Consider the following 19528-nt stretch of genomic DNA (forward strand, 5'->3'; position numbering starts at 1 on the left):
GATACCCAGGTTGATAACAATGCCTTGCTTAAAAAAAAAAAAAGACAAAAAACAAAAAAAAAAAAAACAGTATTTTTCAATATCTTCTGCCTCAGTTGTTTTGACCTGCAATTTTTTTTCTATAAGCAAAATTATAAATCTGCTTGGTATTTGTACAAATTCACAAATAAACACAAATTATATTTACTAGAACTTTACTGTTGGGTCTCATTTGTTAGGGACAAACGGCTGAGGTGCCTATCAACAACATATCAGACAGGATGCTGGCCAGCTTTCCCAGCATCACTCAGTACCCGTGTCTCCTCCTGGGACTTCTCATTCCACCCCCTACCCTAAACCTCTCCTTCCCGGGGGCTGGGTTTCCACTTCCTGTGGCTCTTCACCTCTTGGTTAAGCCACCTTAGTCAGCAGCTCCTCTCCTGCTCTCCCTCCCCACCTCAAGGTCTGGTTTAGCCTGTTGGTCATGATCAGCCTGGACTCTGTCTGCATTCTCCCTTACAAAATTCTTCTCCATACTTTAGAAGTCATGTCCTCCTCCTTTTATTTCATTTTTTAAAATTCTAATACTTTGGCCGGGCGATGGTGGCGCACGCCTTTAATTCCAGCACTTGGGAGGCAGAGGCAGGCGGATCTCTGTGAGTTCGAGACCAGCCTGGTCTACAAGAGCTAGTTCCAGGACAGGAACCAAAACCACAGAGAAACCCTGTCTCGAAAAAGAAAAAAAAAAAATTATAATACTTTCCCCCTTTTACTAATAAAGGAAGGGATGGGGAATTACATGACAGAATGGTATGTTACATCTTCTTTTAAAGGAGATACAAAGCTCAATAAATAGCAACTGTGTTAAGGACTAACCCATTTTAGATCTTTCTCCACCCCCACCCCCCACCAAGCTTTGCTCTCTTGTTAATCCCTCTCCTGGGAGGTGTGACCCAGAACCTGCACCATACTTCCTAAACTGCCCTCACAAGCTAGCTGTGAACCACACTCTGTCTTCCTGTAACTACTTGCATCACGTGCACATACATAAAAGCAATTACTTTTCTATTTTATTTGTGTGGTGTTAGAGACTGAACACATGCTAAGCAGGCACTCACTCACCTTTGAGCTATATACCCAGTCCTGTCTTAAAAAAAAAAATCAGTTCTGAAGTCTTGCCCAGCGCCCAAGCACACCTGTAACTTAGCCTCCGAAGTACCTAGAATCCCATTCAGGAGCAATCACACCCTGTGCCTTTTTTTATTTATTTTTAAGATAAACACAGGGTCTCAGCATGCTGCCTAGGCTGCCTTGAACTGCTGGGATCAAGCCACCACCTTGCTTCAGCCTCACGTTCAATTGCCTGGGACTAAAAGCACAAACACTACACTAGCCTCCATAACTACTTCTGGCTACTAGGGTCAGCCCTTTCTGGCACAAAGCCATCTAAAATACACATACAATTAAATAAAGTAAGCCAACTACTTATTGTCATGAGGTAGAAGTTCTCACTATGATGAGTGTGTCAGTAAGGGGGTGGTATAAGAACTTTGGACTTTGGTTAACTCTGGCACAGAATCTAAAGGAAAGAGGATTTCCTCTAGACAGATGCCATCAGCAGACAGGAATTCTACCACTGACTATCTCAGTCTAATCCACAGAGAGCTAGAGAGGACTGAGGTAGGCCTGCTACAGTGGCTGCCATTCACTCTCATGTTACCCAACGTAGGTATTACGTATTGGGTTTTCTTTTCTTTTTTTTTCTTTCTTTCTTTTTTGATACAGGGTTTTGCTGTAGCTATTGAGCCTGTCCTGGAACTACCTCTTGTAAACCAGGCTGGCCTTGAACTCACAGAGATTCGCCTCCCAAGTGCTAGGATTAAAGGTGTGCGCCACTACTACCCAGCTGGGTATTGGGTTTTCTAAATGGCAAAGTAAACCTGATAGATAAATTACAAAATGGCCTTTCTTTGTTCTTTTTTGTCCCAGTCTCGGAGACCTAACGCGAGGTTGCGTGACTGTGAGACTGAGTAACATGGTCTAACTTTGGGTATTTTAGGCCAGCTTCTGAATGCCAGTGATGGCTCTTCTTGTTATTCTCTTCCTTTCTCATGAGCTTAGAATCCCATCATCAGCCTAGACTTCAACTCCCTTTCTCAGAAGAGCCTGTGAGAAGGCTGCGTGGCAGGTGAAGGCACTGCCCAATGGCCTGAACTCAATCCTCAGGAGCCACACTGGAAGAAACAAATCCCACATGTTACCTTCTGACCCGCACCTGTGTCATGGCACACATACATACACACCAAATAACTAAACTATTAATAAAAATACTTTAAACCTGGCTAGGCGGTGATGGCACACACCTTTAATCTCAGCACTCGGGAGGCAGAGGCAGGCGGATCTCTGTGAGTTCGAGGCCTACACGGTGAGTTCAATAACAGCCAGGAATACACAGTGATACCCTGACTCAAGTAAACAAACAAACAAACAAACAAAAAGAAATTAAACCTTCAGAAATTAAATATTAAATCTAAGTTTAAATAACAGCAACAACAACAAATCCTAAATTTAAATAAATGTTACTGTTAGCTACAAGATTCCTAGGCGTTTTGTTCAATAAAAGTTCTGATTCTTGTTTTTTCTAGTATCTGCAAATAAAAATTGGCTCAATATCTATTTTTTGATTCACAGTATTTCTGAACCATAGCATACCTTAAAGTTACAATTTCTGAAAACTTTATCTGATTATTTTTACAATACTTTTGAATTATGTTTTAAAGCCCTCAGACTACAGTCCCATTTGGTAGCTTAGAGAAACAGAAAAGAAATCTTTTGACAACAGGCTATTACGTTTCTATAGCTGTTGTACTTGTTACTCACCAGCTGTGGAGCTGACGAAAGAGAAATCTTGAGTTTGGTGCCGTCCTCTTTTATCTCATTCATCAGTTCAAAGAGAATGTGAGTTTGAGCCAAGTTCTAAACAATAGAGAGTCAAGCCTCCGTTCAGTTAGTGTGGTCCTGATGTAATGATATGAATGGTCAGTGTTCAGTTAGTGTGGTCCTGATGTGATGACGTGGATGGTCAGTGTTCAGTTAGTGTGGTCCTGATGTGATGATATGAATGGTCAGTGTTTAGTTAGTGTGGTCCTGATGTAATGATATGAATGGTCAGTGTTGAGTTAGTGTGGTCCTGATGTGATGACGTGGATGGTCAGTGTTCAGTTAGTGTGTGGTTCTGATGTGATGACACAAAATGTTTTCAGTGTGTGGTTCTGATGTGATAAGGTCACAATCTCTGTTCAGTTCGTGTGTGGTTCTGATGGTAATGACATGAAATGTTCTCAGTGTGTGGTTCTAATGTGATGATGTGAATACTCTCAAAGATTCCAATCTCATCCAGTACAACAAAACATGTCCACTTAAAATCTTAAAGATTTAACTCACTCCAACGTTTTCTGTCAGTATAACACTACAAGACAACAGACTTCCATACATACGATAATGACTAACAACTACCCCAAACAAAGAAAAACAGAAAGAACTTTCTAGAATAACATTGGACAGTCTCCACTACAGTGTGTCTATGCTCATATTAACTAGTTCAAATAATTGTTTACAGTTTACAGATCATTCTGATGACTCTTACCTGAATGACTGCATTAAAAAAGCAAGTGTTTCCTAAATTTGTAATTCCTTTAACAGACGGCACACAGCTGCCTTTTCTTCCCTTCTTTACTTCACCTGTTTCACGTTTTTCTTCACAGAGTTTTATGATTCTAGAAAATGCACCTGTGAAACACACATAAGTTACAGAAAACTTACATCATGAGATATAAAATTAAATCACTTAATAATTTAGATATATCATTTAAAATCAAGTAAGACTGAACCTTTGAATTTAGTGTTCCTGAACGACAAGATCACAAACTCAGTATCTTTGGTTTTATATTTTACTGCTATTGAATTGAACTCGTTTTCATGTAGATATCTGTACCTTTACATGGCATTACAGATTAATTTCCTGATGCATTTAAAAGCTTAAAGGGAACTAGGTGAAAACAAACAGAAAAGACCTTCCTTGTAAACACAGTTCCCCACAGGAAAAGAAATGAGTGCCTAAAGACAAGGTATTCTAAGCCTCGGGTAGGAAAAATGAGAAATAAGCTATGAAATTGTTGTCATGCCAAAGGATACATAAGGGTTCGCAATGGTAATGAACACTTGGGTCATGGGAAATGGAAGTAGGGCGGTCAGAGATTCAAGGTCATCAGCTACAAATAGAGTTTAATTCAGCCTGGGCTATGGACAAACAACCCTGGCTTCAGACTGCACGGCACATCAGTCCAAGGTGTACGGTTTGAACATCAAAGTAAGCAACAGTAGTAAAATAGATGATTACAGGATGAAGGCATATTAGTAATAACTTTTATTATAAGATGAAATGGTGAGAAGAAATTTTTAATTTAAAAATATTTTAATGTGTATTTTCCCTACATGTATGCCTGTGCACTCAAGCCTGATGCCCGCAAAGGCCAGGGAGGGCATTAGGTGCCCGGGAATGGAGTTAGAGATGGTTCTGAGCCACCATGGGGGTCAGGGAAAGTCAAACCCAAGTCCTCTGAAAGAGCAGCAAGTGCTCCTAGCAGCTAAGCCATCTCTTAGCTCCGCAAGGGAAAAATTTTCTTTCGTTTTGAGACAGGTCTCACTATTTAGTCCTGGTTGTCCTGGAAATCACTCTGTAGACCAGGCTAGTTTTAAATTCACAGAGATATGCCTGCCTCTGTCTCCTGAGTGCTGGGACTAAAGAAAAGCATCATTACACCATGCTCAGAGGGAAAACTTCTGATGAAAAGACAACAACTAGTTAATAGAAGATAGAACCAGGTAGGAAACTACCATCTTACAGTGACGTCCTTTGGTAAAATTGGCAACTTTCCTATAGGTTTGAAAATTTAAAAGTTAAAACAGTTAATGGGATCACAGTATAGTACAAAAAGTAAAATATCAAGCTTTGTAACTGATAATTCAGATAACTAGTATAGATCTGAAAATTGCATTTGATTTTTATTTCTTTTTGAAACAGGGTCTATATAGCGCTAGAGACAGGATCTATGTAGCTGTGGTTGGCCTAGAACTTGCTATGTAGATGAGGTGGTTTTGAACTTGCCTCAACCTCCCTTGGGCTGGAATTAAAGGTATGTAACACCACGTCCAGTTGAAAACTGTATTATTAGTTTGTGTCCAATGACAATGTAAGAATGAAGAACAGTTTCTAACATTTACAAACTGACATGTCGATCATATCTCTGTAATAGATAACTGTGACTCAAAATCATCATACAGGGCCCTGTGAATGTAGCTTACTTCATGGGCTGTTTGCCTAGCACAGAAGAAGCCATAGGCTCATTCCCTATACCACAGAGCACCAGGCTGGGGGCAAATGCTTGTAATTCCAGCACTTGGAAGGTAGAGGCAGGAAAATCCAGAAACTCAGGGTCATCCTCAACTACACAGGGAGATTGAGACCAACCAGAGAGTATAAAACCCTGTTGTAAAAACAAACAAACAAAAACACTTAGTCATCCCTTGATATACCCACAGTGTTGTTCTTAAAGAAATAATGCGGGGGGTCCCCCCTGCCCAGCGGGCTCACTGAGCAGCAGCGAGCTCCAGAAGGGTGCTCCAGAAGGGTGGGCGGGTGCCGGGTGCCGGCTCTGGAGTCCAGCACCCGAGCGAGCGGCTGCAGAGTTCCCATCAGCAGGAAGCCACTCGGCGGAATTCCCAACAGGCAGGCCATGTAAGCAGACCCATAGGCACAAAAATAGCCATAAAACATTTATTGAGGGAGAGGAGAGACAGAGAGAGAGAGAGACAGAGACAGAGAGAGAGAGAGACAGAGAGAGACAGAGAAGAGATAAAAAGAGAGACAGAGAAACAGAGACACGTGCACACGCCAAGGAAACAGAAAAGAAAGAAGGCCAAGATGGCAGCGGGAAGGTCAGAGGTAATGGGAGTGGGCGTGGCTTGTCCCTTAAAGGGACGGGAAAGCACAACACACAGTAGACCACACTTCTAGGACTCCTAGAACACAAATACTCAAGTCCTTCAAATACATTTTGGGAATACATCAGGCGTAAAAAGACTAGATTTCTACTAGTGTTGCTGTCTGATCTTGTGGATATTCACTGATAACGGATTCTTATTTTATTCACATATATTAATTTTATATAATAATGAGTTTTGTTGTGACATTTTCATGTATCTAATATGTTTCTGTTATCCCCATCCTTGTAACCTCGCTCATCCCTGCTTTCCAGTCAAACCCATTTCTACGTCCCGTGTTGTTTTGTTGTCAGAGGTGCTGTTTGGTGACCCGTTTTTCAATGTTCCTCACAAGATCCCAGCTGAGGGATCATTTACAAAAGCGATGGCTACTTACTAGTGGATGTGCCATTAAATGTCTCTGGGTCAGGTGTGGTGGCACATGCCTTTAGGTCCAGCACTGTCTCACACAGGCTAAGTGATCTGCTCCAGGACATAGCAGTAATATTCCAATTATAAATCCATCTCTTTACAACCTAAATTCACATCAATGACCCATGTTCAAAGAAAACAACTATAAAAGACAGTCGGTTAAGATTCTTACGGATCAGGGTGGATGTAGCTCTGAACAAATTAATCCTCAAAAGATTTTCCTTTCTTTAACATCCTTTATTTTTTTTTTTTTATTTTTTATTTTTTTTTTCTTTAACATCCTTAATAGTGCTGTTCTGTTATGTAACATATCTGAGGGCGGGGGGCTCATATAGCTCACCTGGGTGGGATCCTCCTGCTTTCCCTCCAGCATTCAGGATTTCAATTATCAACATGCCAGGTTTTCTTAAGTGTTGGGGACTGAACCCAGGACTCTTATACCTTAGGTAAGCACTCTATCAACTGAACTACATACCAGCCCTGTTCTTTGAACTTTTCACACACACAAAAAAAAAACAATGGTTGGGAGAAATAAGTTACAGAAAGTAACTACACAGAGATAAGTAATACACAAATCCACTTGGAAAAAATAGTCCTAGAAATAAGTAACATTAAATTATTTTCGATATACCCTTTATGTATCTCTGTACCTCATTCATCCATCACTTTTTAAAACATCTGGGATGACATCCCAAAGTAAACAATGTTCATAAGACCATCTGGACAAAACTGCAGGCAAGAAAAAAAAGCATAAACATATGGAAAACCAGATTCCTCTTCCCTTCAGCAGGAAGGAATGGCAAATGTCAAATCTGGAGACAGCCACGCTTCACTGTGCGATGCTTTGCAGCACCACCTGGCTCTCCATGCACAGCCACCAAATATGGACAGCGCTGCCAGAAAGAACATGCCCAGAGGGCAGCAGCAATAAACACAGTGGATTTCACGGTTAAATAGCCACTTCACACAAGTGGCAAGGGTCTGTCTGCTCACTTTTGCGGTAAGTCTATGAGAAAATAGCCAGGATGTAACAATGCTGTTAGGCTTGGGCATTAAATACATAAGAGAATTTAACCAGAAAACATAGCAGTATTTTCTGAAAGCTACTTTTTTATTTAAAAAATAAATAAAAAATAGGAAATTTTTTATAATACAGTCAGTTTATGGAATGCCTACAGTTTGCTAGGTATTATATGAACCACTATTTATATTATATAGAATACTTACAACTTATGACCAGAAAGTTTAGAGCTGGTACGGAAAGCCTCGAGTCTATAGTGTTATCTCAGCAGAACTTTCAGGACCTACATTTTGTGGATCTATTCACTAATGAATTGTCTGCAGAGAGCCAAGATTCTAGTTTAAAATGGGGGGGTGTCTGAATTAGTCAAATATTAAACACCTAAAGGTATGTGTGTTTTTGCTACAATGTCTTATTTATGAGCTGTTGGGGCCTGGGCCCCAGGTTTCAACCCCTAGGCAAATAGGCAAATAGCATGCTAGAAAATGAGCTATGCCCCGGCCCTTCCACCTCCTTTATAAACACAGAACCAAACAGCCTAAAGACTGAACTCTAACATTTTTTTTTTGGAATGTTTTATAATGAAAATTACAAATCTGCCCCCAAAAATTAATAACTTAAAAGATCATACAATTTTTTTATTGCTGTTCATTCTTTACTTTAACCCACAATTAAAACAAAGGTACCGATTATTAGAAAGAGTAAGTATAGTATTTCAAGGTTATTTTATTTTAAAAGCATATTCTAGCTATAGTAGCATATATTCCTTCACATTAACAGAATTATATAGAATGAGAATGCAAAGAACAGGCTTCAGGCATTCCAGTTTTCCATTTGCTTGTTTTGGCTGCTGTGTTGGGTACTGAACCACATGAGCCCAGGCCTCCTCTAGCAACACTCATGTCTTCACAGAGACGGGGTTTCTCTGTGCGGTGGGCCTGGCTGTCCTGGAACTGACAGTAGATCTGAACTTATTGTTCAGAATGGGAGACCTGAAGTTACAGAGATTCGCATCCTGAGAGCTGGGATTAAGGTGTGTGCTGCCACAACCCATAGAACAAACCTTCGCTTTTCTTTTGTGCTTCAAGACTGGGTTTCTCTGTGTAGCCCTGTCTTCTTACAGCTCTTTTAATAATTCCGTACCTTACCTTGGAAGCCGAAAGTCTACATACACAAAGAGTAATTTGAGCAAGACAGGGGGAGCAAGCCAGTAAGCAACACCCGTCCATAGCCTGTGCAACAGCTCCTGCCTCTAGGATCCTTCCCTGCTTGAATTCCTGCCTCACTACTGTGGATGATGAACTGTTCTATTGAGTTGTGAAACAAACCCTTCCCTCTGTAAGCTGCTTTCAGTCATGATGTTTTCTCACAGCAACAGTAACCCTAACACAGACAGACTGGTACCAGGATCACGGGGTATGGTTGTGACAGACCGAACCATGTTGCTTTGGGAGGACTGTCGGAGGATTTTGGAAATTTGGACTAGAAAAGTCATTGAGTGTTGAGAGTTCAGTGGGCTGTTCTGTAGGAGCTTGGAACATAAGAGTGTTGAACACAGTTGAAGACCAGACTGGCCTCAAACTCACAGAGATCCGCCTGTCTCTGCATCCCAATTGCTGGGATTAAAGGCATGCGCCACCACCACCCAGTTTAGGTCACAGTATTTTAATCCTCAGCTTCGGAACTTAATCAAACCATTTAATACTGTTCCACTTTAAAAACAAAAACTACATGGGTTGAGGGATGACATAAAAACACTTTCTAAACTGGGCGGTGGTGGTATACACCTTTAATCCCAGCATGTGGGAGGCAGAGATAGGAGATCTCTGTGAGTTTGAGGTCAGTCTGGTCTACAAGGGCTAGTTTCAGGACAGCTAGGACTGTCTCAATACAAAACAAAACTTTCTAAAACAAACATACTTCAGGTCTTTGGTACCCCAAGAAGTATTAGTGTAATGAACTCAACATGATATACATGATTGTCTTTAATTCTAATAAAATAGCACCATGCCAGTACTGACATTTTGAGCTAAATTTCTCTAGAAAGAGCATGGAACTTTCAATCTTCTGTGTGGTTAACAAAAGCCAAATCAATATTCTTCAGTATTCCATTAAGAATTCCTGCATTTAGTGTTTGTACAATACTCTAGTGTCTACTGAAGTTTAATGAACTTTTCAGAGTACATGGATCAGTTTTTAAAAAAACTGTAATCAGATTGTAGGTTGAAAGCAAAATGCAGCCACACACCCCGCCCCCGCACACTCAAAACCTCTCCATTATCCACATCCGCCACCAAGATGGTTCATTTGTTAGAAATGATGAAGCTACATTGACACTTGATTATAAGCCAGCATTCATAGCTTACATTAAGTTTCCTCTTGGTGGTGGACAAATACATAATGACAGCCGCCCTTTTCCTGTGGGACAGTCCCATGGCCCTAAAAGCCCCCTGCGTTTTGTTCCTCCCTCCCTGCAGGCTCTGCCAACTTTATCCCTTCTTCTACTGTTTCCAGGTCTTTCGTCTACTTCTTAACATCGTTCTAGTTGGATCCTGCAAGGATATTTTTTTTTGCCATTTTTCAATTTTGTGTTTTATATGACCTTTTCCTTATGCATACGGCAAGGGTGAGCTTGCCCCCACCATACACACAAATTCTAACATCAGATGTGAACTCTACACAGCTGTAAGCATTCTTCTGGGAACCTGCACTGGATTCATCTCAATTGCTTAATGCAATTACCTAAACCAGTCATGTAGTACTAATGCTAATTTGCCCATTTCTACAGCTGAAAGAAGTTTTAAGAAAAACTGTTTTCACAATTCTCCTACTTTCAAAATGAATAATTAATTCACCCAGTCTCAAAGTTTAATTCCTGGTTAATCATCAGCCTTAGAAACATGCACTTATTTAGTCATATGATAAATGTCACCGATAATAGCTGGAACATCCGCTTCTACCTGTCTTATATTATGAGTCAAATAACCTGTCTAAAATACAACTCTGACCATTCACTTCTCCACTGAAAACAGTGGTTCTTCACTGTCCTAAGGACAGACTCTTTAAGTAGGAGGCCCTTAAACATCTGCTCCTACTTTGATCTCACCTCTCACCATTTTCAGCGCCACCAAACCCATTCTTCCTGCTCTGTCAGAGCCCCCAGCACCACCAACCCATCTTCCTACTTTATAGAAACCCTCACCAACAACCTCTTCCTTCTGCCTCAAACACACACCCTTTTTCTTTTTGCCATACTATAATTAAATAACTTTCCACTCTTGGCTTAGAAAGCAATTCTAAATAAATACCCTTGGCTCTTTGAGTTGAGGTCAGAAACCATTAGTCCACTGTGCTTAATGAATCACAGCACCACATAAACAAGCAAACGAGAAGTCACTTCTTTTCCCTCGTTATACCAACAGACTGGCTAGGACAGTAACTGGGAAGTGGGTTTTTTCCATCCAGTGCTTCACCTTGTACAGATGGACATCATACATACCATCTTGCAAAAACCAGAAATACAAACATAATAAAACATTGGTAAGTAAAATAATTTTGATGCTAACATTCAGGGTTTCGAGAGAATGGAAATAACAAAGGTTTCCTGTTAATCCTTCAGCAACAATTGTTTATGTTCAGTTCAGGCTAATCAGCAGGTATATGCCTAGCCATATTACAAGCAGCCAAAACTGTAGTGATATTTTATTTCTGTTTTTTTTTTAAGATTTATTTATTTATTATGTAGACAACATTCTGCCTCCATGTATGCCCGCACGCCAGAAGAGGGTGCCAGATCTCATTACAAATGGTTGTGAGCCACCATGTGGGTGCTGGGAATTGAACTCAGGACCTCTGGAAGAGCAACCAGTGCTCTTTAACCCCTGAGCCATCTCTCCAGCCCTTTGTGTTTTAACAAATAAAGCTTCCCTGAAGATCAGAGTGCAAAGCTAAGCCACTAGAGGCCAGACAGTGGTGACACACACCCTTAATTCCAGGATTTGGGAGACAAAGCAGAGGGATCTCTGTGAGTTCAAGGCTACCCTGGGCTATATGACATTGAATCTGTCTAGTAGAGAAAGAGCTCACACACCTGGAAACAGTAGAAGAATGGCTAAAGTTGGCAGAACCTGCAGAGAGGGAAAAAACAAACAAAGCGCAGAGGGCTTTTAGGGCCAATCCGACCCCTAAAAGTGTAAACAATAGTACTCATTCAATTTTGAAAAGTATTTATAGTTCCTAAAAGATAGTATTTATGTTAACTGTCATAGAATTATTGATATTTCTCACTGAACATTCAAACTCTTTAGTTTCACTTCTAACGAAGACTGACAGAACAGCTACATAACCAAAGCTCCCTGAGCCTCAAGCATTTTTTAAAAGTGCAAACGGGAAGTGACATCAAAATCTGGAGACTCAAAGAGCTCCTTGTCTTTAGAGGTGCATGGGGAACTGGCCTAGATTTCCTCTAAGTAACAATAAAAGTGTTACAAAAGAGGCCTTGCATAACTGAAGTGCTCTAGTGGAGCCGGTACCGGCTTTCTTCTCGGTGATTATTAGGACAAAACTATAAAAATTTTTTAATATCATACACAAAGAATGACAAGAACTGAGGAACTCTGGGAGCGTGAGGAGGTCCTCCCCAGGGAAGAGCACACCAACTGGCTGTCCAGTGCTAAATGGTCAGCCCTGAAACACACACAAGTATCATTATATAGCCTCAAAAGGCTATATTTACCCAAGCACATATCCTTTTGAATTATGAGATGTGGTGTTTTACTGTATAGAGACTTCACAATTATTATTTAATAACTGCATGATCAGAGGTACCATTCTTCCAAATTCTTCCTTAAAAGCCATTCTCACATTTTTTTCCCAAAGCATTTTCTTAAAATACACTGAAACTTCATACAGGTGTATGACAGATTTCTTCCAACAAGCCATGGGATCTCATTCGAAACCAAATCTACTGAGAAACACCGTAGCTGGAACTTTTGGAAACCATGATTTCAAAACCGTCTCATTGTGAACGACTCCTTACTTTCAAACTATCTCCAAGTCCCATTTCCTAGGTGCAACTCAAAGCTCCTGAAACACAACTAAGGATTAGTCTCCCACCACCTCAGGTGATTATATCCATCTGGCCACAATCCATCCTCTGAGAGATCAGTTGAAAACCAAGACCATCCATTACTGCCTTCTTTTCTAATTAACACACCTGCTTATGAGCACCTGGAGGGCTCTGAACACCAACTACAACTCCCACTAAAGTCTTGTTATCGTCTTTAAAATTTTTTAATATGTATGAGTGCTTTATATATGTGCACCACATGAGTGCATTGCCTGCAGAGGCCAAAAGAAGGCATCAGCTCTCCTGGAACTAAAGTAACAAGATAGTTGTGATCTGTCAGATAGGTGCTGGAACCAAACCCAGTTCCTCTGTAGAAGCCGTCAGTGATCTTAACTGTGGGGCATCCCTCCAGTCCTTCCTCATCCTAAGGATTAGATTTGCTACCCATCGGACTCTAAAGTAGCCCAGGAGAGAGCAACCACGTGCTAAGGGTAAAAATGAGGTCACACAGCTAGTGACTGGCAGATCTGAATGCCAGGCCCCTGACTCAGAGCTCATGTTCTGCTATGGTCTGAGTACCACAGTGGCTTGAAGGAGAACGGCTCACACAGGCTCAGATATTTGAATACTTGTTCCCAATGAGTGGCACTATAGAAGTGAGGCAGAGTCACTGGAGGATGTCTGTCAGCGGGGGGGGGGGGGGGGGGGGGGGGGGGTAGGGTTGAGAGCTCACAGCACCGCCCCACTTCCGGTTCACTCTCTACTTTGTGTCTGCAGTGGAAGATGTGACCTCTGCTTCCTGATCTTGCCACTCGCGTCAATGCTTCCTCCCTCATGATGGACTCTTTTCCCTCTAAAACCATAAGCCAAGATAAACGCTTTCTTCCCTAAGCTGCTTTTGGTCATGGCATTCTATCACAACATCAGAAAAATAATCCAAATGAAACTCTCACCGAACTCTAGCACCTGGCTTGTACCTGCTAGTGTTGCTATTTGTGATGGGCCAGTAACAGAAACTTTAGTGGGGAAGTAGGTCACTGTGAACATGTCCTTGTGGGCTGTATCTTGCCCTGTTTCCTCCTGACTCACTCCCTCTTTCTTTCTGCTTGCCAGTCATCATGAGGCAGACAACTTTGCTGTGGCACACACTCATACTACAATGATGTTCTGACTCAAAAAAAAAAAAAAAAAAGCCAGGTGTTGGAGCTTTGGTGATACCCACCTTTAATTCCAAGCACTAGGAAGGCAGAGGCAGGCAGATCTCTGTGAGTTCGAGGCCAGCCTGGTCTACGGAACCAGTTCCAGGGCAGCCAAAGCTACACGGAGCAACCCTGTCTTGAAAACAAAAAAAACTTACAATGATGTTCTGACTCAACATAGGTCCATAGCAATGGAACAAGCTGATCATAGACAAAACCTCTGACATCTTAAGACAATAGGGGAGCAAAATAAATCCTTCCCACAAATTGTTTCTCTCAGGATTTTGTTGTTGTTGGTTTTGTTTTGTTTTTCGAAACAGGGTCTCACTATGTAGCTCTGCCTGTCCTGCAACTCTCTCTATATACCAATCTGGCCTCGACCGCACAGAGATCCGCCTGCCTCTTCCTCCTGAGTGCTGGGATTAAAGGTGTGCGTCACTGCCCAGCTCTCTCTGGTTTTTCTCACAGCAGTGAAAAACTAAAATACTCTCTTCCTAATATTCTTCTTGCAATTGAGTATTCAAAAAATCTGAACAACTGGATGGCTTTATTCTTAACCCTAGGGAACTTAAGTAAGAAATGCAGAAAACAATAGTTTCCTCTTCCCTGCTGGCATCAAATGACTGCATGTGCCCTCACGGCAACAGAGCAAATGCATTGTGCAGTTCTCAAGAGACAGCACTTGGGCCGACTTCAGGTGCTGAAGCACTTGAGGTCTTTCGCCACATCGCACTGGTCCCTTGTTTCAGCAGACATTGAGCCACAACTGGCATACCTGAGAGAAAGTAAAAATCCCACAAATGCTTGTTGAATACGTTCAACAGAGAAGCAATAAAATGATTTCTTTCGCTCTCCAGAGGCCTGGGCTTCTATCTCCTCCTCCTCTGGTTTTACCGTAACTGCCACTGCAGAGTGACAGGAAGCTAACAAGGACAACCACATACTGGAATACAACTGGAAACTATGGGGTTTTGTTGTTGTTGTTTGTTTGTTTTGTCTTGTACAACAACTAAAGGGCTGAGGGTATCGCTTAGTGGTAGAGTGCCTTCCTATCCTGTACAAGGCCCTGGGATTAAACCCCAGCATTTTATCATAACTATGTTTTCATAAACCCTTTCAGTTGCTGGTGCTACATTCCAAGTAGTTCATTTATTCAAAGGCATCTCAAGAACCAACGAGGCAGTTCAGGGGGTAACAGAACATGCTGTCAGGCCTGATGACAGAGTCTGGTCCCAAGGATCCACATAATGAAAAGGAAGAGCCAATTTTCACAGGTTGCCCTCTGGCCTCCACACAGGTGCCCTGAAATGTGTACCCATAAGTACACTGACTCTCCTCCCTCCATGGGGGTCCCAGAGATTAAACTCAAAACTTTCAGTCTTGGCAGAAAGCAAGGATACTGCCTCTTTACCCACTGAGCCATCTCACAGGCCCAAATAAACGTAAATCCTTAAAAATTTAAAAATTGAGGCCAGCAAGCCAACTGGTGGGCAACTTGATCCCTGAGCGTTGAAGTCCGGCCTACATCTGAGTGGCTGGGAGCAGAACGGCACTGCAATCACGCTACACACAATCGTAGACTACAGTTTCAAAAATGTGTGTCAGGAGCCAGTCCAGTACTTTCACAAACATTGTTTCTAAATCTTCACAAAGCATTACTGTCAAGCTTCACAACACTCCTCAAAATAGAATTCTTACCCTAATTTTACCATACGGAAACAAAGGAGGGGAAGCCCACAGCTGATAATACAGGAGACTAACTTCAAACTAGGGCTGTTATATTTTACAGCTCGGGCTAGCTACACGCGTCTGTTTCTCATATTAGAAACATACAGACCTTACATGACAGAAAGATGGGACTGCTGGATAAGAACATATGATAGTATTTTTACTCAAACTACAACTGAGAAAAGTCTAGTGAAATCAAAGATGTGATTTGTTTTGTATCTGAGGTAGGTTCTCCATACAGAGCCCTGGTTAACATGGAACACCCTACATAGACTGGGATGGCCTTGAATGCACAGAGACCTGCCTGCCTCTGCCTCCTGAGTGCAGGGGTCAAAGGTGTTCTTCAGGAACTCTTTATGTAAAGTATGAGCCATATTTTAATCCAAATTGCTTTAGCAAATTGCTTAAGTTACCTGTTTGTGTTTTAGAAACATGTTTCTGGAGAAAGTCAACTATCTGAGCCAAAACCTTCTTGTTACACTGTGTCGATAATTTTTCGTTACATTCATAACACCTGAAAAATATAAAATGCAAGTCAATATTATGATAGCACCTTCAATCGTTACATATAAGGTATGTACTTAACAATTCTGACTTTAAACTGAATAGAAACAGGGAACTCAATGGGGAAGGTGGGCAAGTAAGCCTGGGCAAATAAGCAAGGGACGGTTCCCACAGATCCTCACAGCTCAAGTCAAGTTTTGCAGTTTGTCTTGAATGTAACAGAATGTTACAAGGTTTCAGGAGGAGCAGTTATACAGACCAATTCGTGTGTGTGTGTGTGTGTGTGTGTGTGTGTGTGTGTGTGTGTATGGGAGGTGTACTGGTGCAGCTTTTTGTTTGTTTGTTTTTTGTTTGAGGCAGTATCCAGTACACAGGAGGCAGAAGCAAGCAGATTTATGTGAGCTGAAGCCAATCTGGTTGAGTTCCAGAACAGTCAGGACTATGTAGATACACCTTGTCTCAAAAAACAAGACAAAACAACAACAAAGGGAGGGTCTCTCTATTTAGTGTTTGCTGTCCTAGAACTTGAAACATAGACTAGGCTAGCCTGTAACTCAGAGAGATCCACCTGCCCCTGCCTTCCAAATGCTGGGACTAAATGTGTGCATCAGGATTCCTGGTTTCGGTTTCTGTTTTAAGTCTTCTTTATTTTTAATTCGTGTGTGTGAGTATTTGCCTGACCCATGTCTGTTCACCATACGCACGCAGTACCCACAGAGGTTAGAAGAGGACATCAGATACCCTGGGACTGGAGTTAAGGCCACTGTGGATGCTGGCCTGGAACTCAAAATCACCTGTCTGTTTTTGCCCAGCGCTGTGATTACAGTTGAACAGCGCCATACTTGGTTCCAATAATATTTTAAAAACATCACTGTGAAAGTGAGAGAATCCCTGACCCACCTGAGTGCTTAAAGTACCTTCCTCTCTTAGGATGCTGGAATTCGGCATTAGTTCCTTACAAAAAAATTCAACCAGACAGACAGACTTTTTTTATGGTACAAAGAAAATGTGAAAGGTAAGATTTTTTTTTTTAATTTAAGCTTTATGTTTGTAAGTAAAGTTATTTTTCTTAAGTTATCCCACAGATTATGTACAAGAGAAAAACCGTATACATTTGATACGTTGTTATTTTGCCTTGTAAAGCTCAGCATTTTTTCCAGATAAAGTGTTAGCAAAAGTTAACTTACCATATGATCCACGTACTCAGGTTAATGACAACACAATGGGACTCGGTCCCAGAGCTCTTGAAGTGCCTCAGTGAGTGCTGGCTTTCGGAATTTCTACCACATCCCTGAAGATGAACAAATGTTACATGTATGATTCACACACACACACCTTTCTTTCAAACTGAGCAAATCTTAAATTGTACTTTAGCACTGGTTTGGTTTCAAACAAGAGGGAACAGTTTCAAAGAGCGATAAAATTTTTACCAAATTTCATTATTTGTAAAGTAGATAACTTACTGCTTATTATGTATTTACTTACAATAACCACAGGGGATTTATTTCTTTGTCATTTAGGAATACATGCATTTGCTGTCCTGTATATTATATACTGTGGGACACTGAGCATCCTGCTAGCCCAGGGGTGCCCACCCCAAATACATATTTCCCACTCCTTCACCCCAAGGCCACTAAACATGGAAACAGGGCCAGTGTGGTAAAAATCCCTCACTAGATAAGAAAAGGAATGAGAATTACACGGAATGGGTAATACTCTAATGAGTATTAGAGTCTAGGAAGTCATTGCATATCTGCAGAAAGAAAGGAATTTACTGTTCCTTCCTTATGAGCTTAGCAGACTGCCGTGTGACATATAATGCCTGAAGCATCTCCAGTCTCTGAAGCTAGGAAGCTGGAGACAATATAGTAAAAAAAATAAATAAATAAATAAAAAGAAGGCTTGACTTTGAGAGTTTCTTTCTCTTGAATTAATCACTAGCTCTAAAGTAACTAAATTTCTGTATTTATTTATTTATTTACTTACTTATTAGTTTATTGAGACAAGGTTTCTCTGTGTAACAGCCCTGGCTGTCCTGGAACTCACATTGTAGACCAGGCTGATCTCGAACTCACAGAGATCCACCTGGTCTGCCTCTAACTCCCAAATGCTGGGATTAAAAAAGGCGTGTGCCACCACTGCCTGGCTATTTTATTATTTTATTTTATTTGAGACAGGGTGTCTCTGCATAGCCCTGGCTGTGCTATGGACCTGGAACTCAGATATCTACCTGCCTCTGTCTCCGGATTACAGGGATTAAAGGCATGCTCTACAACCTTTTATTTCAGTGGAAAATTCCATCATTAGGGCTGGTGAGATGGACCATGAATAAAGGTACCTGCTGCCAACCCTGCCCATCTGAATTTGGTCCCTGGGTCACACACGGGGGTAACTGGAGAACTGACTCTAGTAAGCTGTCCTCTGAGATCCACAGATGTGTCGTGGCATGCACGCACACATACACACACGCACGTGCACACACACATATACATACACACATGCACACATACATGCATGCACACACATACACGCACACACACACGTACACGCACACACACATACACACAAGCGCGTGCACACACACACATACACACATGCACACATGCATGCATGCACACACACACATACACACACATGCACACACATACACACACACGCACACACCCATACACACATGCACACATGCACACATACATACACACACACATACACATACATACACACACACACACAGTAAGTTAATAAAAAAAAAGTTAAAAAGGAATGGATAAAGGAATTCAAAAGGTTGAATTCATTTCCTAAATTTAAGGGGGGGAAAAGGTCCAACATGCTAAAATGTACAATTTGAAGTTAATTTTGACATTTTCTATGGTAGTATAATAAATAGCATTTGCAAAAAAAGAAGTTCAGAAAAAAGAACAAGTGTGTTAGATTCCTTTTCAAACTATTTATGAACTACACGTGATTACCTTCTAAATATAGCATATATTTATTTAATCTTAAACATTTCTAAGTCTATCTTGGCATGACAATATAAATATGAAATGAATCTATTTTAAGGCCTAAATCATCAGACGTTCAACTCACAGTAAGCATTTAACAAATAATAGAAGGCACACATATAAATAACACCTTTCTTACCTGAAAACCACACTTGAGGCACAGCCAGACATCGGAAGGAAGCACTGGCTGTCCATCACTGAATCTTCTCTCTTTCAGACACTCTGCACAAACTGCCCATAGGTTCTCAGCCACTGCCTTCTTCACATGGTTCACACTGACAGCATAACTGATGTGCTGGCACGTTAAACCTACTGAATGAGATGGGCAACGTGAGACGTTTTCTCTGCTAGGCGAAAGCTCTGCCAGTAGCAAGAGTGCTGGCTAGTTTGTTATCTTGATACAAGCTGGAATCATCTGGAAAGACAGAACCTCAACTGAGATGCTGCCTCCACCAGATTGGTCTGTAGGCATTTTCTTGATTAATGATTGATGTGAGAATGCCCAGTCCATATGGTCAGTGCCAGCTCTGGGCCGGTGGTCCTAAGATGTTTA

At 41.3% G+C, this 19528-nt stretch overlaps 1 protein-coding gene across 5 annotated transcripts in view; it reads right to left on the reverse strand.

Annotated features, from left to right (window-relative positions):
• Positions 1-19528, reverse strand: part of Usp45 (ubiquitin specific peptidase 45) — a 64220-nt gene that overhangs the window by 37190 nt on the left and 7502 nt on the right. For 2 of the 5 annotated variants that reach the window (XM_057790891.1, XM_057790893.1), the window contains exons 3-7: positions 19115-19287; positions 17161-17264; positions 15883-15983; positions 3626-3768; positions 2860-2955 (exon numbers count right to left, since the gene is read on the reverse strand). In XM_057790891.1, coding sequence (XP_057646874.1) covers positions 2860-2955; positions 3626-3768; positions 15883-15983; positions 17161-17264; positions 19115-19287 — 617 coding nt within the window. Of the gene's footprint in view, positions 1-2859; positions 2956-3625; positions 3769-15882; positions 15984-17160; positions 17265-19114; positions 19288-19528 lie in introns of those variants that run through there. The other 3 variants (XM_057790892.1, XM_057790896.1, XM_057790894.1) reach the window with 3 other exon arrangements.

This window comes from Chionomys nivalis, chromosome 16 (assembly GCF_950005125.1).
Source record: "Chionomys nivalis chromosome 16, mChiNiv1.1, whole genome shotgun sequence".
Lineage (NCBI taxonomy): Eukaryota > Metazoa > Chordata > Mammalia > Rodentia > Cricetidae > Chionomys > Chionomys nivalis.